The sequence below is a fragment of the Gopherus flavomarginatus genome, chromosome 16 (genome assembly GCF_025201925.1).
Source record: "Gopherus flavomarginatus isolate rGopFla2 chromosome 16, rGopFla2.mat.asm, whole genome shotgun sequence".
Lineage (NCBI taxonomy): Eukaryota > Metazoa > Chordata > Testudines > Testudinidae > Gopherus > Gopherus flavomarginatus.
The window spans coordinates 27,143,727-27,167,276 of record NC_066632.1 but is presented as its reverse complement, the minus strand read 5'-3'; the positions used below and the strand labels follow the sequence as shown (position 1 = coordinate 27,167,276).

Genomic DNA, 23,550 nt, shown 5'->3' with positions numbered 1-23,550 from the left:
AGCTTGCTCCACGGAGTTAAGCAGAGCTGCTCGGGGTTCACAGCGGAGTGAGACAGCGGCGTGGGACCCGGTGACTTCATTACAAAGTAGCATGTGAAGCCAGTCCCCAGGTGCAGCTGGCCCCCTTCTTCTTACCCAAATGGAGGAGTTAAGAGGCCAGGAAGAAGCAGCTGGCGGGAGGCCTGAGGCTGGAGGAGAGCTCCCTGAAGGGGAGAGATGAAGAGGGAGAAGCAGCTTACTCTGAGATGACCCAGAGGAATGAGTTAAAAAAGGGGAAAGGGGGAAGTGCTGTTTGCGGTCCCCACAGAGCCCTGCCAGCCCTGCCAGCCAGCCTCACAAGTCCGTGGCTGCAGGGAAGCTCCAGAGACATTTGTGGTTTGGCCGGAAGTAACCCTCTCTCCTCCCCCCGTGGGAACCTGAACACCAGGGTTAGCACCCGACTCTTGCCAAAAAGGGCTCTGGGGCCTTTGGGACCAGGTCTTGGCATCCCATGTGAGAGACGGCCCCCCAGCAGTAACAGCGTCTGCTGGCATCCAGCTGACATGCTGCGGGGCAGCGTTCTCTTAAAGGGCAGAGTGCCAGCGCGGCTCCCTGCCGCACAGCGCTCCTAGCCCTGCCCTGGGGCAGTGGGAGAGCACCCGAGCACCTTTGTGTAGCACAGCGCCCCCTAGGGACCATTGGGGTCAGCACTGATGGTGAGGGCAGAGCGCCCCCTTCTGAGTCACTTGCATCACTCCCTGCAGCCCAGCGCTGCCTTGGGGTCAGCACAGACTGAAAGGAGCGAGGCTCCTTCCCCATTAGTCTGTACTACCAAGTTCCTCAATTGCTTCTCAGCCCCATACACTGGCCCCACGGGAGCTACCAGCATTGCTCCCAGAATGTCTCTTGCCTGCTCTGACTCCAGGCCAGTAAACTGAGGCAGTGCGAGGCAGTAGGGTGACCAGACAGCAAGTGTGAAAGATCGGCACAGGGGTGCGGGTAATAGGAACCTATATAAGAAAAAGACCCAAAAATCGGGACAGTCCCTATAAAATCAGGACATCTGGTCACCCTAGATGGCTGCCAAACCCTTAGGCCCCTGGCTGCTCTGTGCGGAGACTTGGCGCATTTCCCTTTGTCCAGACAGGGGTTTGGTGGGAGCCTGAGGAAGAGCCGGGAACGCTGCCCACCCTGGCGTGGGGGAGTGTTTGGACGAGGCCTGGGCGGGTCCCAGGGAGAACAATCGGGATGGAGCAGGGGCCCGGTGTGTGCAGGAGGAAGGGAGCTAGGCTGTGGCTGTATGTTCAGCAATAGGAAATGCTTTATTAGCTGGGAGTGGTGGAGAAAAGCCAGGCAGGAAGAGGCAGTAATAAGAAACATTTTTTGACTTCTCCCACATCCAGAGCTCGGAGATCTTGCCAAACTGCTGCGTTTGGGGAACAGGGAGAGAGAGAGACGAGCCCCCAGGACCGGGGAGGGAACCTAGACGCACACACCCCTCTCCCCAGCTGGGACAGGCGACAGCGGCTGGAACTAACACCAGAGCCAAACCTCTGCCCTGCGAGCATCCCTGTGCGAATCTAGGAAGGTTGGTGTGTGCGGTGGGGAGGACGGAGGCTGACCCATGCATCTGCTTCAGGCTGGAGCCTGCAGTGCAGTGGGGAACTGCCTGGGGTGAGCTGGAAAAGTGTCCGTCGAAGGCTGGGATCCAGACACTGCAACCCAAGGAGAATCGCCTCTTGCCCTGGGAAAGGGTGACCGCAACCCTGCTAGCAGCAGACAGCGAGCCGGATACAGGACGCCCAGACCTGGGTCGGGCAGGGTTCCGTTCTGCCTCCAGAGGCTCTGCAGAACCCGCCCGCCCACAAGCAGCCTCTCCTCTGGGCCAGTGCTGTCAATGAGAGGGAAAGAGCCGTAGGTGAGTTGAAATGAACTGCTCCCTCTGTGGGTGTTGGGATGTTGCTTAGGCTGCTGCTCAAAGCAGAAAGCGAGCTACCAACGATCTCGTCATGGGCCCACTCCTCAGCTAGAGGCCTAGCGCTGAGTTCCCTGGAGCTTGCCCATATTTGTAACTCCTCACCCCCTCTGGTCTGTTCCTGATTTGCCCCCTCTGTGACACATTGGAGCAGACAGTTCTCTGGATCCCCCTTTCCCTCCTCTCTAAGACTCTGATCCCCCTTTGTGCACTACATGCTGCTGAGAACCACTCCATTGCTTGAATGTAAGTCTGGAGTAACCGCACTGGAGCCAGCAGAATTTGCTTCTGATGTATGCTTGTGCAACTGAGCCTAGAATCTGGGTTTACCTCAATGACACTTACTGAGATGACTCTGGATTTGCACAAGGGTAAGTGAAGTCAGAATCTGGCCCTGTGTCCCCTTTCAGAAGATGAAACAAAATGTAAACTATAATTATATGAAATGCAATGGAGCTAGTGCTGGAGGATTGGAGAGTAGCAAATGTTTTGCAGATATTTCTAAAAAGTGCTGGGGAAATGTAGTAAACTGCAGACTAGAGACTGGTTGAAATGATGGAATTACAAAGCACTTAGAAATGAATGATATGATAAGGTCAAAGCAGCACAGCTTCTGAAAAGGAAAACCATGTTCACCAATCTATTCAAATTCTCTAACATTTTCTGCAAAAGAGTAGATAAAGGAGAACAAGTTGACACAATTCATTTCCATTTTCAAAAAGGCCTTTACAAAGTTCCTCATAAGAGGTTGCTGAAGGAGCTTACTAGTCCAGAGATCAGAGGCAAAGGGCTATCTTGGGTCAGGAACTAGGTAAGAGATGGAAAACGGATTATGAAGAGATGGTCAATTTCATCACCACCAAAAGTGAACAGCAGGAGCTGTGCTAGGGCTGATATTAATTCATGATCTGGAAAAGAAGAGGAGCAGGGAGGAAGCAGAATTTGCAGATAACACAAAATGATTTAGGTTAACCAAGACTGTGGAACGTCAGAGGGACCTAACCAAGTTAAGGGCAATATGGTGGCAAATGAAATTCAGCTTGGGATGGAACACCGTGAACTGCTCCTACACTGCACAGAATCACTAAACTGCTCAGGAGAAGCTCGGCCTTAGCTCAATGAGCAGCGCCAGCGGAGAAAGCAAATCGATGTTGGGGTGCGGAAGGAACGGGTGGGGACTATTCTGTTGCTATCCTGTAGCTCAGTAGGATACTTGGGACTGGAATGGGGTGTTCAGTTCTCACACACACACACATACACACGAGAGGGTCAGAGATGCTTCGCAGGATTTGTTTGTTACTGTTTCTAAAAAGCTTCCAGGCTAGAAATAAAAAAACCCCTTGCTGTTCTCGGCACAAACAAACAGAAAATCAGCCTCGCCCTCCTGTTTCTCTAACACACAGAAAAAATAAACACGTGGGTGGGGAGGGGGCATCTGGGCTGATTTTTTTTTTAAATAACAAAACCTGTTTCTCTGATTTTTAATGTAGCAACTGCCTTGAGCGCAGGGCAGCACAAAGCCTGTGCTGTGCAATATGGCTGCTTGAGGTATCTGCTGGCTCTGGGCATGCGGCGCCAGGCATGCCAATGCTCCCGGGGCAACCTTTGGAAGGCTCCGAGGCTCAATTTGGCTCCAAAATGGGCCTGAAGGAGACTCCTGAGCCAAGCGAATCTGATCTCTGGCTCCCAGATCTACATTCTCTCCAGCCCTAGGAATACAGCATGTTCCCTGGATCAGACCATTGGCCAGCTCCTGAAAGCTTCAGTGGCAGATGTCACTGCCGTATGCACCTGGCCAATTCTGTCCCGGTGGGCCGGGAGAGGAGGGGAATCTTCGTAGCTCTTCCAATTTAGGTTCAAAGCCCATTGAAGTAAACGGAAAAACGCTCAATGGGCTTTCGATCTAGCAATGCCTGGCCTGGTTTGTAGAGGAGTGAGCACCCCGGCTGCCTCTGACCTGAAGGGGAACTTCAGCATGTCTGACAACCAGCCTAGAACAGCAGTGTCCTGGAAACTGCCTCAATCTGCTGCCTCCCCGGGCAGGAATAACGCGTGCTCATGTGCTCTGGGGGGGAGGGGGGTGTCAGCACAGCTGCTGGTTCTCAGGGAACAAAAATAAGGAACCAGGTCATGAGATGCAGCCTGGCACTCAAAACCCAAAAATGGCTTTTCTGTGTGCGGGTCGCTGGGCAGGAGCCCTAGATCTCTCCCATGCGAGCGTGTGACTGTGCGAACCATGCTGATCATTGCGTTGATGATTCTTTTTCCTTGTTTGGCTTCATGTCAGCTAGTTAAATTGTTCTCCAGTGTGAACCAAGCCACATGAAGGGCCCTGGTGCCTAGAGCAGAGTGGTGGGAAGAGGAGAAGGGTTTAGGTCTCAATCTTCAAAGTATTCTCTGGGGTCTGATACTGATTCAAAAGTATCCTCTGGGCACCTGCTGCTCCCAGTCACTTCATCTGGAATAATGAGTGCTCTGCACCTCGGAAAATCAGGCCCAAGATCACGGTCTCAAAAATTGAAGCTTTTAAACTCTGTGGCCCCCTTGGAAGACATTGGTCTTGCTCAAAGGCCTGCGGCACAGCCGGGACTGGCTGGGTCAGCTGAGGTGGGGGTCTGGGCTATCAAACTGCAGTACAGCTTTGCAGGCTTGGGCTGGAGCACAGGCTCTGAGACCCTGCGAGGGCGGAGTGTCTACACAGCTATTTTTAGCCCTGCAGCCCAAGCCAGCTCAGCCGGGTTTGAGATTCAGCGCGGTGGGTTTTTATCCCAGTACGGCAGTGCCCTCTGGGGACAATTCATGGCTTCCCTGGACAGTCTGTTACACAAGTGCAAGGGGCTGTCTCTGATCTTCGGAGACCTGCTTTGCACTGGTGTGACGGCTGCAGGAGGCACCAGGCATGGCTGTCTCAAGCCCAGGGAGCTGGTTTGAATCCAGCCCAGCTCGATGTGAACAGAGCGTAGTTACCGCTTAGGTGGGGTTGTGCATCAGGAGTTTGGTGGGACTCGATCTAGTTCTTTCCGGACACGTGTCCACAGCTCAGAAACCACCATCATGAAAGGCGCTTGCTGGCAGCCCCGGCACGTGGACCAAGGCCTGAATGGGCCACAAAGACTGAACCCTGGCATATTCAGATGGTCCTGCCAAGGCACCATTAGGGCTTATGGGTGGAGCAGGGGAGCCTACACACACGGACTGGTCACTGGTCCTGCGCAGAGAGGTCTCAGGGCTCTCTCTGGTGCCCTTCACAAGCACTAAACGCACTCCAGATTTGATAAAAACAGACTCTGTGCTGAGTAGAGGGCAGGGTTGGCCTTACAGCTGCAGTGGAATCCTGGGCTGGCACGCTGCTTGTGAGAGAAGGGTATGGCGCCAAGGGGGTCAAGGAGAGACAGAGACACATCTGCAAGCATTCAAAGCCCTGCTTCCTTGGATGCTCTGAGTCAAAGTGGCCCATGGGGAGTTGCAGCTCCGAGTGCACTTCCATTTTCAAAGAAATTGATACTTTGCGATCTCCACTCACATTCTTAATAGAAGCATCTTTGATAGGTCATTACATTGGCCAGCTTTCTTATGTGGTTCTATAGGACACCGTAGCATAACATCTTAAATGCTTGGCATGCTCTTGCTTTATAAATCATATCAATAGCACATGCGAGGAAGGGGTGGAATTAAAGTTACTTTAACTCTGATTATCCTCACACAGGTTCTCGACTGGTGTAAACTGATATAGTTCTGTTTATTTCACTGGAGCTATTCCGATTTACAGAAGCTGAGAATCTGGTCCCTCTCTTTATTTATTTGTGGTTCAGAGGGTCACAGACCAGATAAGGCTGCCTTGCCTCTTTTCCCCTGAGCAGTTTGTCAATATGTGGAGCCTTGCCTAGTGGTTTCCATTAGAGAGGAAATTGATGATACAAGTCAGGAATTTCTCTGGTCTAACCCTGTTTATTTACAGTGAATGAACACAGGGTCCTATTTCCCAGAATACAGAAGGAAAAAAGAGCAGGATGTTTCCTTAGAATTTCCAAGCCAGCTTCTCCAGCCAGTCCTGTGCCCCAAGGAGTTCTGTCTCTCTTCTCCTCTGGGCTAGTCTCACAACTGTTTCTCTTGCTGTCTGCTGGTTTTCTGGGCTCTCTGCTTCTCTCACATGTCAAAAAATCCTTCAGGCCAGGAGTTCTCAAACTGGGGATCAGGACTCCTTGGGGTCATGAACTGTCAACCTCCAGCCCAACCCCCGCTTGCCACCAGCATTTATAAGGGTGTTAAATATATTTAAAAGTGTGTTTAATTTATTGTGAGGGGTCACACTCAGATGCTTGTGATGTGAAAGAGGTCACCAGTAAAAAAGTTTGAGACCCACTGCATTAGCCCCTACATTTCTGCAATCTGTCATAGAGAAACCCCACTTATTCTCCCTGGGGTCCTTCTTGATTAGGCCTTGCCATGCAGCCTAGTGACTTGGGCGGTGGCTTCTATTATGTCCAGTTATCATTATTTAAAAAGGGGCTTCACTTCTTCTATTTGGCATGAATGAAAGGTGGTCAGCACACCCTTCCGTTTTAACCAGGTCTATGATCAGTGGTTGCCATCAACCCTTCCAGTAGAACCATGTTTAAAAATTCTTCTTCCCTGTGTTACTAACTCTCAAGGTGATTAAAACTGAAAGGACTTGAAACTTCCAGCTGATTTTCCACCACTGACACTGCCGTCTGTTGGACCCATTTGTGCGTCAGTTGGCTTGGGATGGGGATAGTGCTCCAGGCACTTCCATTCGGTTCCCCACACTTGCAGGACATGCTGCGTGGTGAAATTAGAGCATTTTGGTTCATTGGGTTTTTTGTGCTTGGATCCAGGGGGTTGATTCTAGAAACAATCCCAAGAGGAAGTTCCACTCGGCTCTAAGATTCGGGTCTTGCCACTTTTTTCACCAGTCTTGTAATATTTAGGGTTAAATCCTGGCTCCCTTGAACACAATGGCAAAAATCCTAGTGACTTTAGTGGGGACCAGGATTTCCCTTCGAGTCCCTGCTCTGAAAGGAGACTCATGATGGCGGGGTCTCAACTCTCAATTAAAATGAAAAAAGTAAGTTTCTAGCCCTCGTGATTGCAGAGGAAAGCCTGGAAATGGGTCTCAAGTGCCCCCCTAAGGCCTCACAAACCAAACGGTAACAAGCCTCAGCTAGAGTAGCTTTGAAAATCGTACAATTCATAAGCCAATCTCGTCATACTTTGGGGCCTGACTCCTGATTCTGGAACCATTGGGGTCAGTGACACGGACGACTACAGCCAGGTTACCTGTCCCGAGTCCTGCACTTGGTTCTGAGTCGAGGGCCATAGTTGGTACCAGTTGGCACAGAGACGCTGACGCCATGGTGTGGAGACCTAATGAGGTGAGAGAGCTACAGAGAACATGTGAATGGTGAGTCACTGGTGCAGAGGGTACAGGAAATTAAATCTCAGTTTCTGGAACAGAAGCTTCCTTCTAGAAGCAGCTGCTTGGAAAGCAGCAGAATAAAGTGAGTTTTCAGCAGTTCTCAGGGCCCTCCCCCCTCCCACCGTGTTTCTGTTACTGATGAGAACCAGAGAGCTCAGGCTGGGGTCACGGGGCGACTTGTGACAGAGATGCTTTGGGTCTCTGGAGCAATGTTACAACATCCAAGTTGTGGGGCTTAAAGAGCCATCTGTGTTAGCGTGTGAGGGAGAGAGGGAAATGGGACAAAGGGGAGGATAGCGATGGGGGAAGGGAGGGAAGGGATCAGAGCCCACAGGAGAGGCGAGAAGGGAGGAAGAAAGAGAGTAGGGGCGAGAAGGAAGGAAGGAAGGAGATCAATAGCGTATGGCTCATCCACATCTGCCAATAGCAAACGTCTCCACCAGCTGGAGGTGGGACTCTAGATAAGGAGGGCTCTAAGTTCTATTGAGAATTCTTTAACGGGGTCTGGCTCTGGCCCACATGCCCAGGGTCTAACTGATCGCTGGGTTGGGAGGGAATTTCCCCCAGGTCAGAGTGGCAGAGACCCTGAGGCTTTTATACCTTCCGCTGCAGCACGGGGCACTTGGGGGTTTGAACTAGAGTAAGTGGTGCACTCGCTGTAACTTGGAGTCTTTCAGTCATGATTTCAGGACTGGCTAACGCAGCCAGAGGTTGCAGGAGTGAGTGGGCAAGATTCTGTAGCCTGCAATGTGCAGGAGGTCAGACTAGATGATCACGATGGTCCCTTCTGGCCTTCGACTCTATGAGATCAGGAAGACGGAAAGAAAGGAAATGGATCATGGGAGCTAAACAGAACTGGGCCCAGCTCTTTGGAGGTGCCACTGGGCCCAAAGACCTTTTCCGGGAGCTTCCTTTGTCTCCAGGCTCTGGATGGGGCCTAGATTACCAGGACAGCAGCCATCCAAACTTGGGCACCATGGAGGTTGCAATTCCTACTCCAGGATCTTGCCTGCAGCCGGGGGGACCCAGCCTGTGAGATGAAGGGTCAGGTGCCGCCCTGGAGTGAGCTAGCACCTTGATTTAACCAGGAGTGTGTTTTGCTTACACCAGGGCTGGATCCGTGCCCTGGTGTCTGCACTGGCTGTGGGGCAAGTGAGATTGGGGTGCAGCCCATGTGACTGTCCCTGGTTCAGGGCGCAGCTGCTGGGGATCACCTATCCCTCCCCCCAGGAACGTTGCCCTGTCTGTGCCAGTGTTTGGGGGATGGGCCTCAGAGAACCAGCATTGCCCAACATGGGTTCAGCCTGCAGATGCATCCAGCCCCTTTGCTCACCCTTGAAAGGGCTGTTTGCCTGCTGGTGCTTTATCCACAAAAGCTGCAGATTCCCTGGCCAGAGGCAGCTCCCACTTCCAGCCCCAAATCCCACTGGAGCTGAGTCTCTGTTTCCCCTCTGGGAGAACAACAAAGCGAGTTATTTCAGGGAGGAAAGGTCCCTGCGAGGCTGCCCTATGGCTGGAGCCACGGAGCTGCTGTCTGGGCCAGAGATCTGTTTGTGCGGCTGGGAGCTGTGTGTGTTTGCGTGACTCCCCTTTCCCATCAAGGCCAGAATCTAAACAATCTTGATTCCTGTTCTGGCTTCAGCAGCGGGCAATGGGCAGGGCTCCCTGAATTGCAGGAAACGGAGCCATCAGCCTGTTTACGTAGAAATCACAGACGGAGGTGGGTGGAGAACCCTGGGCTCCCAGGACCCAGGGGCTCGTCCATTTAGAAAGGGCTCCAGAAGCGAAGGAGACGGCTGCACAGCGGGGAGGGAGGCTTGGGGACAGTGGTGAGGTCAAGTCTTCATCATGTTTAGTTTGGCAAGAATTCCCTTTTCACAAGGAAGAATTTAAAAAACAAAAACCCCTCCCTCTCCATAGAAGCAGCTGGGAAACTTTTGGCAGCCTGCTAGGAGTGTATTTGTATCGCTGATAAGCCTGATACCAAAGCCCGCTGGAGGACCCAGTCCGCGACTCTCTGCAATGCACCGCTGGCCTGAAGGATACTTCGGAGCAGGCCCACGGAGCTGTATCTCCCACCAAATCAATTCCCTACCATTGCCACGAGCCCCCATATTTCTCTGCCTGTGGTTTCCTTTAATCTAGTACGGATTACTGGCCTCAGGACCGAGGTAACTGGGCGGGGTTTCGTGGCCCAATATGCAGGAGGTCAGCCTAGGTGGTATGGGGGTCCCTTCTGGCCTTAGAAGCTTGGACTTTGATGCACGGAAGAGAGGTGTGGTGGAGGGGAAGGTGAGCCCATCTTCATCAGGCCCTTCTGAGCCATTGCTCTTTGATCCTGCACGATCTATTGCTTAGACCTAGTTAAATCCCGCTAGCGGCACTGCCCTGCTTTGGCCCTGTTGCATCCCATTACATCTGTTACTCCCTGGCTGCCCTTTGAACTTCCTAGGTCCCCTGTTAGTTCCTGCCGCCTACTCTGTCCCTGCTGTGTTAGTGATCAGATCGTGTGGAACTCGCTGGCTCCCTGTTTTCAAACTGGAGCTTGGCTGGTGCAAGCTGGGTGCTGTTCTCCACGCCAGAGATGGCTGCATTTCAGTGGTGGTGAGGCTGCGCAGCCTGTAAATTGCTTTGATGTAGATTTTCCTGGGATGTAAGGAAGTGCAGCAACACAAGTTGCTACAATGAAAAGAGGCTGATGTGTCTATTGCTCTTCATGCGACAACAGAACATGAAGGCACTGCAGGGACACAGCTGGGTCACAAGTAAGGAACCATGCTTACTACACACATGCCAGACCTAGCTACAACCACCCTGCTGCCCTGGCTGCTTTCTGGTGGCTTCTCCAGCCCCAAACACAGTTAGCGCCACTAGCAGGTTCACAAACATTTAAAGGTATACTACCCTGTTCCTGTCTGCTACCCTTCTGTATACAAATGGACTGTTGTCAATCATTGCAGAGTTTGCACTGTGTTTATTTACATGCATTACCAATGCAGACTGATCTTCTGGAGGCTGAGTTTAGCTGGAATGGGTTTTCATGCAGTTATGTGTCGTAAAGATGTCCTGTAATCTCTCTCAGGAAGAGGTGGTAACTGTGATATCCTGGCCAAGTTCCACTCTGGATAATTCCGTCTTACCTACCTACATCCTGCCCCCCCACCCTGGCAATTTCAGTTGACTACAGAATCCTTTATTTCCTGTCCAAAGTCATTGTGTAGCTTTGCCAAGCGACTGTGAAGCAGCTGACCCATTCCATCCCAGACGTGGCTGCATTTCAGGGATGCATGAAGTAACCCCCTATATATAATGAAGTTGCACAATAATAATATCATTTGCATTTGCAAAGAGCTTTCGGATCCTCCAGGTGAAAGAGGCTGCCGAATTGTGAGAGTGTGCTATTAATTAATTCTGTTTTCTCCAGAGAAAATGCTGCAAGGAGCCATCGGGAGCTTTCTCCTGGTTGTTCTGACTGTTCCAAGGAGCTTTCCAGCGGGTATGTAGCAGAATAGCCAGAGTGACTAAGAACAGTGCTGTGGACAGCACAGCTGTTTCTTTCTGTAGCATGCAGGAAACTGAAATAAATGGTGGAAGAGTTGGAGATTTAGTTATATACTTGCCTCTCAAAATAAGTCACCATCCCAGGCAATTTATTTGTCCCCTGTGTGTCTGCCTGGAGAGGTCAGAAGAAGGAGCTGGGAGTCAGGATTCCATTCCAGCTGTACCCATGACTGGCCATGTGACCTTGGGTGAGTTGTTTCTCCTCATGTGTCATAGAATTGCCGGGTCAAAAGGGACCTCAGGAGATCATCTAGCCCAACCCCCTGCTCAAAGCAGGACCAATCCCCAGACAGATTTTTGCCCCCCATCCCTTAATGGCCCCCTCAAGGATTGAACTCACAACCCCAGGTTTAGGAGGCCAATGCTCAAACCACTGAGCTATCCCTCCAGCTGCTGATCCCCCTTCCAGTGTTAGTTCACTATGGCTCATAATGTGCTTTGAGCTCATTGGAGACATGAAACCGAGAGATGGGATGCAGGGAGTATTCTTAAATACCTAGGGCTTTTCCCTGGGGTAGGATCCTCTTAGTCATGGAGGATGCTGTCTTGGGCTATTAACTGGACATCTCTTAGTGTCCTCCAGTTACCCCAGTCTGCTCATCTCCGTCACTGGTCAGCCCCAGCCCGGGGTTGTCTCTTCACCCTGTTCACAGCTACCCAGTGCTGAAGCAAGGAGGCACTTTTTGAGGCCCCGCTGTTAGGGCTAGTGCCATGGAAGAGCTCTGTGCAGAGGGAGACACTGGTGGGTTTGCATTAGAGATGAGCCCAAGCTGTGAAACAGGCCAAATCCCAACCACAGTGTACCCAGGGCTCTGGGGCTTCAAATCAGAAACCTTGCTCGGGGTCAGAGCTCGCAGCTGCTGCCTGACTCTGATGGGCCAAACACCCTAAAAAGGCGAAGTTCGGGTTCAGGTCTTGACTTTGCCCCTGCTCTGGGGAATGCCTTGATGATGATGATTGGCCCCAGCCTAGGTTCTGGGTTCCAGGCATAACTTTAGGGCCTAGGTTTAGAGACAGGACCAAGATTAAATTCCAGATCTAAATGCCCCTGAGTGGCGCTCAGAGTCCAAATCCACATGTGAAATTGCAATGGGATGAACAAAAACAGCTGGATCAAAAAACACTGACCTTCCTGAAGTTAAAGCCCCAGAGACAAATATCCTAGTTTGAGCCCGTCCCCAAATTCTTTCTCATCTATCCATCACATTTATCTAGCTATTTATTTAGCTATTTATCTGCCAGTCTGAGCCTAGATTTTCAGAAGATCTCAGGGGCAGATTTTCTGGTGATCAGCACCTAGAAAATCTGGCCCGCATGGCCCAGCCTCGACTAGCTGACCCTCAGCTATGTGAGACTTGCTGTTACAAGAAGCTGGTTTGTGTCCCTCAGTATTTATTAATGACCTGTCTCCCAGCCCAGTCACAGTCCTCCCATGGCATTCGGGGAGTGCCGGATGTAACATACCCCAGCTGGATTGTGGGGAGAGTCCTGTGTGCCCACCCTGGCTCGGCCCCATCCATGAACAGTGCTATCTCGTTTGTGTCCTGCAGAGAACCTGATGTGCGCCTGTGATGCACAGATGCAGCCCTGTCACAATGCCACCTGCTTGGGGAAGGTGTGTTTTGTGAGCAAAACCCTGGAGAACGGGAAGGCCATCCAGGCCAAGGGCTGCCTGAGTAACCATATCCTGGAGCACTGCCAGATTCCGGCCATGGAAGAATATGCCATGAACTGCTGCAGCTCCAACATGTGTAATGAGAACATCAGTGTCCTCCTGAAGGGTACGGCCCAGACGTGTCGTCGGTCCCTGGTGTGGCTGGGTGGAGGGGGCTCCCCTGTCTGGTAGTTTGTCCCAGGCTCCCACTCCCTGCCTTAGGGAACCCTCCGACAGCCTTTGGGGAGACAGGAATTTCCCCAGAAATCACTCTGAGGCTGCCCTGGTTCCCCTCTGCCCTTGTCCCCTCAGCTCAGGTGCCTCCCAGCCCCGAGCTCAGGCCCTGGGCTGCTGCATCCATGCTCACTGGATCCCAGCAGACTCTGTCCCCCTCCTTCAGCGGGAGGAGAGCTGTCAGCAGGAACTGGAGTGACGTTTGCTGTCAGCTCTCCAGCTCTCTGCTTGCTGCCCCTGAATTGCTCAGGGCTGCTGGGGAGTTGGGCTGGCCCTTTCACACCCACGGAGAGGGTGGCTCCTAGCAGCCCCGAGGCTGCTCTAACTTATACCAGGGCCCTGCATGGCTCTAGAATATGAGAAAGAGAAAGGTGGCCTGAAGCCTCCTCCCTGTCCCAGCACAGGAGCACAGAAACCAAGCTGCAGACCCCACAGTCTATTCCATCCAGACCGGACCCCTGCTCTGACCCCATGCATACTGCATTTGCCCCTGGACTCCACCACAGCTCGTCCTTTTCTTTCCCTCAGGCCAGGAGCAGCCCGAAGAACCTGCCTCTCTGAAGAACCTTCTCCTGATGATCCTCGTGCCCCTGCTGGCCCTCCTCGTGCTCGTCATGCTCATCACACTCTCCTTCTGGAAGCTGGCTCAGCACCGCAGGAAGCGGCTTCTCATCAGACATGATGACTTGGGGGACACAGACTTCATGCTGAAAGCCTCCATGGTTGGAGACAGCACCTTAGAGGTGAGTGGGCCTTGAACAGCCTGCCCGCTACGGACCAGAAATGGCGATAGCCACAGGCTCCCACCCTGCAAACCCCCCCGGGTCTGAAGGCCCCAGAGTTCTGGAGAGGTTGGATCCAAACCTGAACTTTGTGGCCAGAGCCCATTGCTGTGTCACAGTCAAGGGGTCTCTTCCTAACTAAGCAGATATAACATTCAGGAGTGCAAGTAAAGTGGTACCCGCCAGTCTGCAGTACCAGCAAGAAATTTTTAGCAGTATGGGGTACTGGAAAGCCTTGGGGCTAACCCGCTTCTCTGGGGGCAGGGGCTGCGCCCTGCTCTTTAAAGGAGCAGAACGCAGATAGGGAGAGCATTCATTCTTTGCAGCCAAACTAGTCTGATATGCATTTTGTTAACTGGAACTGGAGCAGCAAAACAAAGAAAACAAATGCCTCGTTTTCCAGCTTTGTGGGTGAGAGAACGATACGTGAAGATTATAATGCCAGACACTGATGGCCTTAAACCAGCTGCCTCAGGAATCTGCCGAGAACTTTGCTGAAAATATGTTCCTCATCTTAGCAAAGGAGCTAAGACTTTTCACACATCTGCCACCTTTATTCGAATGAAGCTCCTTCTGATCTGACAGCTCGGGCATTGTCAGTTTCATCCAGAACAATTTACGAACTTGGTACCTTATCCTGTAAACCCTTAATCATTTGATCAATCCCACTGAAAACAATGGGACTATTTGCATGATTATGGACCACTTTTGTGGGCTGGTAAGAGTTTCAGGAGTCTGTTCTGTTCCTATAAAGGAAGTTGAATCCCCCATTGAAAAATGCAATGTTTGACAATGCCATAAAGCAGTTTAGGATACAGTTCTACTTAAAATTTGTTTTTAATATGTCATATATAGGCTGAAATGGCTCCTCACCCAACTCCCATATTCCATAAAACAGACTGAATACTGCATATATAGGGGGAAAGTGAATAGTTAAGCATGTTGATGTTTGTATGTACAAAGGGGGGTTGTTGGAGGGGACGGGGAGAGCGTGTGGGTCCCGGGCTGGGGGCAGGGCAGGGAGGAGTCACATGGAGGGTCACGTGTCCCACTTGTCTCCCTCCCATGAGTGCAGTACTGGCAAGAAATGATTTCTACTTGCACGCTGATAACATTGAATAGGAAAGGTATGTGGGTGGCATGGATTTTATGGTCTCCATAATTCTCTCTCCAGTTCACCTCTAGGTGCCACACAGCCATCTCTGTTCCACAGGTCACTGGTACCCTCCTTTCAGCTTTTACTCTGTCTCCAGCCAGAACAACCTTCATGCCACAACCCCACCATCACGTGCCCCCTCTCCGCCCCCTCCTATGACACTGCCTCTCCATGCCCTTTGCCCCCAGCCAATCTACGGCGATGTACCAATCCCCACCCAAAATCCATGCATGAACTCACTCCATCTGCCCCCATCACTCTGCCCATGTGCCCCATCTCTAGCCCCAGATCACCACCAGGCAGTTTCACCACCCTTGTGCACCCCACCTACCTCCCAGCGCCCCACTCCTGATTGCCATGGTAACCGAAGAGATGGGGATTTAATGTTGCTTGAGGGGTTATTGTGCCACAAGCCATTTGCAAGGTTACCTTGCTGCAAGCTCTGTCACTGACTTCCAGTGATCTGTCCCTCAGGACCTGCTGAATGAGGACTGCACGACGGGCAGTGGCTCTGGGCTGCCCTTTCTTGTTCAAAGAACTGTGGCTCGGCAGATCGCTCTGGTGGAATGCGTAGGTAAGAAAACCCAGCCACTGCATCTGCCTTTAAACATCTGCACAGGGTGAAGGAGGAGCCCCCTGACTCAGCTATCAGCTGATTCCTTCATCCAGTGAGCCAGGCATGTCCCACACTCCATCCTGGGAGCAGCTAGACATGAGACCATGAATCCTGACCCTCGGGGGAAATTTTGGACTTTGGTTAAGGCCATCTTTGTTACCCACCCACTAGCCCAAGGCCTTCTGGAGATGCTTAGTATAGGAGAGGGAAGGACGAGCAAGTCTTGGACTGGAGCTGGGCTCTTCCTAACCCTTAATCCCTGATATCCGATGGGCTGGGCTCTGGCCATGAGGCTTCTGGCTTAACTCTTCATGGTACAGACTAGGCCGGGCCCCAGGGGACCTGGCCTGACCCCTAGCCCGACAGACCGGGCCTGGCCCTGTGGGACCCGGCCTGACCCCTAGCCCGACAGGCTGGGCCCAGCCCCGGGGGACCTGGCCTGACCCCTAGCTCGACAGACTGGGCCTGGCCCTGGGGGACCCAGCGTATCCCCATGACTTTATAGGCCAGGCCTGGGCATGAAGTCACCTGTCCTAGCCCCTAATTGGTCAGACTAGACCCTATTAAGCCAAAGAAAAGTCCTGGCAATTTGGTGGTGAATAGGTTTGTTTTCTGACAGCCTCAGGCTGCTGGGTTGCCCAGCGGCCATCAGAGGGTGCAGTGCAGTGGGTCAGCCATGGGACCAGGTTGCCTCTAGTCATTGATCCACAAAGAACATAAAACTTATCCTGAGGTGGCTGAGGTCGCTAAGCCTCTCGCTTAGGCAGCAGTGGCCTGGGCTTCTATCCCGACGTGGCCCAGTGGGGGCAGGGGTGCCCCATGTGAGCCCATCACCTGGGCTCGCTCAGCACCGGCAGGCAGCGTGACGCTGTGTCCATGTCATGGCAGGGAAAGGACGCTATGGGGAGGTCTGGCGCGGCGTGTGGAACGGGGAGAACGTGGCCGTGAAGATCTTCTCCTCCCGGGACGAGCAGTCGTGGTTCCGCGAGACGGAGATCTACAACACGGTGCTGCTCAGGCATGACAATATCCTGGGTGAGTAGCAGCCCACGAGGGTGTTTATGTGGTGCCCGGCCTGCTGGTGCACCCCTGTTCCATGGCCCCTTCTGCTTTGTCCCCCTCTAGGCTTCATCGCCTCTGACATGACGTCCAGGAACTCTAGCACCCAGCTCTGGCTCATCACTCACTACCATGAGAATGGCTCGCTCTACGACTACCTGCAGAGGACGGTGCTGGACACCCAGGCCTGCCTGAGGCTGGCCTGCTCCATCATCTGCGGCCTGGTCCACCTGCACGTGGAGATCTTCGGGACCCAAGGGAAACCAGCCATCGCTCACCGGGACCTGAAGAGCAGGAACATCCTGGTGAAGAACAACATGCAGTGCTGCATCGCAGACCTGGGTGAGGAAGGTGCCTCGATGTACAGGGCCAGAGCCAGGGCTGTAACCCAGTTCTGGGTGTCATCTTGCTTGGGGAACAGAGGAACTGACCATATCAGACCTTTCTCCCCTCTACGCCTAACCACTGTCTGGATTCCCTTTCACCTGCATGCCTTGTGGTGAAAAGGCAGGTGCATCTCTAGGGGGTGATAAAAACAAAGGCTGTTTCCTCTGCCAGTGGAAGGGGTGGTCTGCTCATCAGAGCTTAAATATTTAGTTCCCTGGAGTCACAGGTTCAAATCCCAGTGGGGTCAATTCTGGGGTATTTTTTCCTCCCCAGAACAAAATGGTAGTGTTTCAGGAGGTGTCAGTCCCAAGGTGACAATAAATAGCCCCCCACTTTGCAGCCCCACTGATCAGCAGAAGGGAGGTGAGTGGGATAAGCCAGGGAAGGAAAGAAAGAACAATCATCATGGGAGACAGAGGCACACAGGCTGTTCTGATCCAAGGTGGACTTCCGTGGGCTGTAAGCAGAAAACTTCGCCAGGCCCAGATTTCCTCATAGAGAGAGGAGTGAAAACCCAGGCCCCCTGTGTCCTCCAGCTCAGCCTGTGTGATGCTGCTTCCTTTCAGGGCTGGCGGTCATGCATTCCCAGGGCAGCGACTACCTGGACATTGGGAACAACCCTCGGGTTGGCACCAAACGCTACATGGCCCCCGAGGTCCTGGACGAACACATCCGTACCGACTGCTTCGAATCCTATAAGCAGACAGATATCTGGGCATATGGTCTGGTGCTCTGGGAAATCACCAGGAGGACAGTTGTTAATGGTAAGGGGTAGTTGGGGGGCTTTGGGCAGTGAGACGCTGTGCTCCTGATTCTCTGTCCGCATGCAGACACACAAATGTGGGTGTCATACAAGGACCCTTCTCTATAGATATGCACACATCTGTCTGTCCTTTTATAGTACCTGGAGACTGCCCTGGGGCCCCTGGTCTGTATATATGCACAGAATATCTTGATGTCTGCAGACACCTGAGAGGGTCCTATCTATTCTGCTAACCTTCTATATTCACTGTCTTATACCCAGACTGCGAACTCTGTGGGGCACAGACAGCCTCCTTGTTCTGTTTGCACAGCACCCAGCACACTGGTCTCCTGGGCCAGGACTGGGGCTCCTTGTACAACCTCAATATTGATAATGCATCCTAACCTGCAGAGAAAGAACTGGAGCTCTGACTGGACGGGCTGAAGCTGGGATTGCCTGTTTTAATAGGAAGTCAGCAGGATCAATGTCCTGAGTGTTGCAACAGAGGGCAGCTGGGTAAATGGGTCCGTTTAGGAACATGGCCCAGCCTGTGGGCGCAGCCGCAGCAGAGAGGCTGAACGAGCGGAGTGAGAGCCGGAGAGGCTGGAGTGAGAGCCGCGTCCTCCTGTGAGTTAGCGAGGCTCCCAGTGCAGAAATCAATGCTGCTCTGGGCTGTTCCGGTGAAGGTTTTCGGCTGCTCTGGGTGTTTTTTGCCTGAAGATTAGCTGTAAATTATAAACACTGTAATCTAGTGTCAGCGCGGGGCTCCCTGATTAAAGGGCCCATTAGACTCAATCAGTGCTTTGTTTGTTCAGCACTGATTAGAAAACAAGCAGCATCAGAGTACTGCTTGGAACCTGGCCACATCCAGGGGACTTCCAGCTCCTCCGGAGCATGGGCTGGTTAACCAGCATGTTTCCCTTGGAGCCTGCCATGGCCAGGGGTTGGTCAGTGCGGGCCTTGGGCAGAAGCAGCTGTTGTGGGATGGGGATGGTGGGGAGGGCAATGGGGCTGAAGTGGAGCAATGACCCAAGAACAAATGGACCAGATGCAGACTCCTTCTCCAGGGCTTTGGGAGGTGGAATTCACCTCCCCTGCCCCATTCTCCCCCTGCAATAGCAGTGTCAGAATGTGGGAGGAGGGCTTCGCTTCTGCAACTAGGACGCCCCCAGGCACAGTCCTCTCACCCTCTGGCAGCTTGGGGTGCCGTGGATGGTGAGCTTGGCCCCAGATGTGGTGTCTTCAGTCCATGTCCCAGTGGCAATGGAATACCCCCCCCACACACATACTCATTGTGGTGGCCTCAGCAGACGGGCCCAGGCTGGAATGAGTGCCACAGAGCCCACCTTTCCCTCCAGGGCAGGGCTAAGGGACACAGGCAGGGGGGGAAGGTTGACCCAGGTGGACACACACAGAGGCCTGCGGTCTCCCGGGTGTCCAGCTGGCACCTTTCACCAGCAGGAAAGTTCATTAAATGGGGGAAGTTGGGGGCAAGGTGGCAGCTCCCCCAAGGCACAGTCTGGCCAGGCTAATCTCATTTACGGCTCCCAGGCGCTCCCAGATTAAACACTTCACTTAACTAACCCAACAGTGCCCTTGCCTTGGCTGCCCTTAACCTTTGTGGGGCCAAAGGCCTCTCTCCCAGCACTCAGGGCCGGGGAAACTCCCCACTATTCACTGCATCCAGCGGGGCTGGGTGACGTGGGGGTTACACCCTCTGCCCCGAGGCTTCCGATCCTTTTTTGATGGAGGCTTGTGAGGTGCCGGATAAGATGGGACCCTGGAAGGGCTTTGGCAGCCAAACAGGATTAAATCTCTGGCACAAAGACATATGGAGGCACTAAATATGAATTAGCCAGGGCCAGCTGCTGGCCAGTCTGTGATGAGCAGCTGCCTGGCCTCCAGTTCACCACGAGGTGGCAGTTGGCGCTGCATCTAAGACTGGTCGGTAACCTTTCAGAAGTGGTGTGCAGAGTCTTGATTTATTCATTCTAATGTAAGGTTTCGTGTGCCGGTCATACATTTTAATATTTTTAGAAAGTCTCTTTCTATAAGTCTGTAATATAGAAAGAAACTATTGTTGTATGTAAAGTAAATAAGGTTTTTAAAATGTTTAAGAAGCTTCATTTAAAATTAAATTAAAATGCAGAGCCTCCCCAGACTGGTGGCCAGGACCTGGGCAGTGTGAGTGCCACTGAAAATCAGCTTGCGTGACGGCTTTGGCACGCGTGCCATAGGTTGCCTACCCCTTGGCTAGTCTTACAAAATTCTGGCCCCATCTGATCAAAACCCAAACCCTGCACAGACTGAAGCCAAAGGAAACGTGTGCCCTGTGCCACAGCTGAGAGTGTGAGTGCCACTGAAAATCAACTTGCGTGCTGCCTTCCGCACACGTGCCATAGGTTGCCTACACCTGGTCTAAGACAAGGTTCCCAGATGATCTGAACTGGTCCCTGGTTTCTTGCAATTGCAACCAGTTCCAAAGGGAAACCTGGGGTTGGGGGGGTTCCCTCCCCATGAGCAGCCCTGAGGTGTTCACTACAGGCTTGGTGCATCTTCCCCTGAAGCACTGGGTAGCCAAGGAGGATTCCACCCAGGGTCTGATTTGGCAACGCAAACAGCACAGACTGAAACTGATGTGAGCTACGCCAGCGTGAATCTGGAGTGAGGGGGTGTAGTTTGTGGGTCAGCTCCTACAATGTGCTAGCACTGTGCCCAGTGTGTGAGCACGTTCGTGTCACACATCCTGGTGCGCTGCGTATCTGGTCACGCCTGCTCACGGTACATACCCCCGTCACGTTTCATGCCATCCAGGATGTATAGCATGCTCGGTGTAGTGTCCCATTGACTGGTTTTGCCCACCCATGTTCATACCATGGGGAGGGTCCGTAACACTCTGCAGCCACTGTCAGTACAGACAGCACGGGGAAAGGATCCCTGGGGTGAAATCCTGGCCCCACTGATATCAATGGCAAAACTTCCATTGGTATCAGTGTGAGCAGTTCACCCCTGTTCTTCCGTTCCTCCAGAGACACGGCTGTCTATACACTGTACAGCACCTAGCGCAGTCTTGACTGGGCCTCAGGCACTGCCGTAATACATGTGAGTCTGTTGTTTGAGACTGGAGCTACTAGGGGTTCTTCATGTCCCGAGTACAGTGCTAGGACAGGTTCATCTCCTTAGAAACAAGCACTCAGCAGGCCGGGTCCATCCAGCAGAGGGCAGTGGTGCAAACGTGCACTCGCACACGCACACGTGCCTGAGTGGTGTACACTCCTCCTGTTTGTCCTGTGGCTGCTGCTGAACTACAGTCATTGGTGCATAGTGCTGATTTTGTGCTGCATGCCCCCGTGACCATGCCAGCTTTCCTCACATGCTGCCCTCTCTTCCCCTGGCAGGGATAGTGGAGGACTACAGGCCTCCTTTCTTTGACATGGTGCCAAGCGACCCCAGCTTCGAGGATATGAAGAAGGTGGTTTGCACTGACCAGCAGACGCCCAGTGTCCCTAACCGGCTGTACTCTGACTCGGTAAGTGCGGCAGAGGGCACAGATCCACTCCAGTGGAGTGACTCTTTAACTCAACCACTGTATAAACCCATAAATCCATAAATAAGATCATAAGACTGTCCAGACTGGGTCAGACCAATGGTCCATCTAGCTCAGGATACTGTCTTCTGACGGTGCCCAGTGCCAGGTGCTTCAGAGGGAATGAACAGAACATGGCAATTATCAAGTGATCCATCCTCTGTCGTTCAGTCCCAGCTTCTGGCAGTCAGAGGTTTAGGGACAGCCACAGCATGTTGCTGTGTCCCTGCCCATCTTGGCTAATAGTCAATGATGGACCTATCCTCCACGAACTGATCTAGTTCTTTTTTGAACCCAGTTATACTTTTGGCCTTCATCACATCCTCTGGCAGAGTTCCACAGGTTGACTGTGTGCTGCGTGAAGAAGTATTTCCTTCTGTTTGCTTTAAACCTGCTGCCTATTAATTTCCAAAAATGGGCAAACACTCCTGGGTCTAGTGTTATGTGAAGAAGTAAATAATCCTTCCCTAATCACTTTCTCCACACCAGTCATGGCTTTTTAGACCTTTATCATGTCCCCCCCCCCCCACACTTAGTCGTCTCTTTTCTAAGCTGCACAGTCCCAGTGTTTTTAACCTCTCCTCATACGGAAGCTGTTCCATCCTCTAATTATTTTTGTTGCCCTTTCCACATTTTTTCCAATTTTAATATATCCTTTTTGAGACGAGGTGACAAGATCTCAGTATTCAAGGTGTGGGTGTCCCATGGATTTGTACAGTGGATTTGTGACATTTTCTGTCTTATTATCTATCCCTTTCCTAATGGTTCCTAACATTCTGTTCACTTTTTGGACTGTTGCTTCGCATTGAGTGGATGTTTTCAGAGAACTGCCCCCAGTGACTCCAAGATCTCTTTCTTGAGTGGTAACAGCTATTTTAGACCCCATCATCTTATATGTATAGTTGGGATTATGTTTTCCAGTGTGCATTACTTTGCATTTATCAACATTGAATTTCATCTGCCATTTTGTTGCCCAGTCACCCAGTTTTCTGAGATCCTTCTGTAACTTTTCCTGGTCAGCTTAGGACTTACTATCTTGAGTAGTTTTGTATTCTCTGCAGACTTTGTCACCTCACTGTTTACCCCTGTTTCCAGATCAATTATGAATATGTTGAATATTATTGGTATCAGGACAGATCCTTGGGAACCCCACTATTTGCCTCTCTGCACTGTGAAAACTGTCTATTTATTCCTACCCTTTGTTTCCTATCTTTTAACCAGTTACTGATCCATGAGAGGACCGTCCCTCTTACCCCATGACAGCTTACTTTGCTTACTTTGCTTAAAAGCCTTTGATGAGGGACTTTGTCAAAGGTTTTTTGAAAGTCCAAGTACACTCTGTCCACTGGATCCCCTTGTCCATGTGTTTATTGGCCTTCTCTCTCTCTCTCGTCCCCACCCAGATTTTGTCCGCCCTGGCTAAGATCATGAAGGAATGCTGGTACCAGAGCCCCTCTGCTAGGCTCACAGCCCTGAGGATTAAAAAGACACTAAAGAAGCTGAGCAGCTCCCTAGAAAAACCCAAACAAGATGATTAACTGTGGGGAGCAGGCCCGAGAGTGCTGCCATCGGGTTTCTGACTCGCTCAGGCTCTGAAGCAGCAGAGAAGCCAAAAAGGTTCAAGGTCACCGAGTTTATGCTGCGCGCAGGGAGGGGGCCAGGTCTCTTTGCGCAACTCTGAAACAAACCGGTTTTTCCCTCGAAGTCCAGCCCCGTTGTGGAAGGAGGATTTTAATTGGCCACCATTCCCCAGGGACCATTCCAACCTGCTGCAGAAAAGCCCCACTCAGCAGCTGCCAGTTGCCCCGGCATGTCTTTCGCAGTCGCTCTCCAGTGTCCTCGGAGTTGTTTTTTTGGAGGTTTTTTTTTTAATTAAAAAAAAATTCTCCCAGCCCATTTATAAAAATACCCGCTGGGTCCATGAGCTGACGCCAGCCTGTCTCGCGTGCCAGACGGGAATATGAGCAGCAGCCCGTGCCCCACCCTGCTCACAAGAGTGGGGCGTTGACTCTGGACGCCACATCAGGACCATGTAAAAAGCAAGAGTCTCAGTTTAGCCTTTGGGATCCTTTTGCACACGGGTGAGTGTGCATGCATGTGCACATGGGTGAGTGTGCGTACACGCATGTCTGTCTGTGGGCACGTGTAAAATAACACAGTATGCACTCTGGAATCACCAGGAGGCGAGCAGCAGCGCAGTGACTGGAACTGGGCTGTGATGAACGCTCTGTGCTCATTCAGGGGGTGCAACTGAAGCCACTGAGGGATGCACTAATTTAGCATCCTATTGAGAACTGTCCCCTGAGGTCTCTCCACTGGGGTAGAGAGCAGTTTTAATAGCTGCTCTCTACCCCAGTGGAGAGACCTCAGGGGACAGTCTGC

General features: G+C 52.1%; 1 protein-coding gene across 2 annotated transcripts; it reads left to right on the top strand.

Annotated features, from left to right (window-relative positions):
• Window positions 1–1,914: 1,914 nt before the first annotated feature.
• ACVRL1 (activin A receptor like type 1) lies at window positions 1,915–23,458 on the top strand. Of its 2 annotated transcripts, none has more exons than XM_050924921.1 (10): window positions 1,915–2,325; window positions 10,816–10,887; window positions 12,503–12,733; window positions 13,369–13,583; window positions 15,253–15,352; window positions 16,283–16,429; window positions 16,520–16,795; window positions 17,407–17,604; window positions 20,981–21,111; window positions 22,572–23,458. In XM_050924921.1, the coding sequence occupies exons 1-10, from the start codon at window positions 2,250–2,252 to the stop codon at window positions 22,704–22,706; spliced, it is 1,581 nt and encodes a 526-aa protein (XP_050780878.1). In that variant the 5' UTR covers window positions 1,915–2,249; the 3' UTR covers window positions 22,707–23,458. The 2 variants fall into 2 exon arrangements, with proteins under 2 accessions (XP_050780878.1, XP_050780879.1); XM_050924922.1 differs by lacking the exon at window positions 1,915–2,325 and adding an exon at window positions 7,754–10,156.
• Window positions 23,459–23,550: the final 92 nt, after the last annotated feature.

Excerpts from the sequence above, each read along its gene's own strand:
- ACVRL1 (XM_050924921.1), top strand. The coding sequence starts at position 2,250 with ATGCTTGTGCAACTGAGCCTAGAATCTGGGTTTACCTCAATGACACTT. Across the intron at positions 10,888-12,502 it reads TCCAAGGAGCTTTCCAGCGG|AGAACCTGATGTGCGCCTGT; the intron begins GTATGTAGCAGA and ends TGTGTCCTGCAG. Across the intron at positions 15,353-16,282 it reads CGCTCTGGTGGAATGCGTAG|GGAAAGGACGCTATGGGGAG; the intron begins GTAAGAAAACCC and ends ATGTCATGGCAG.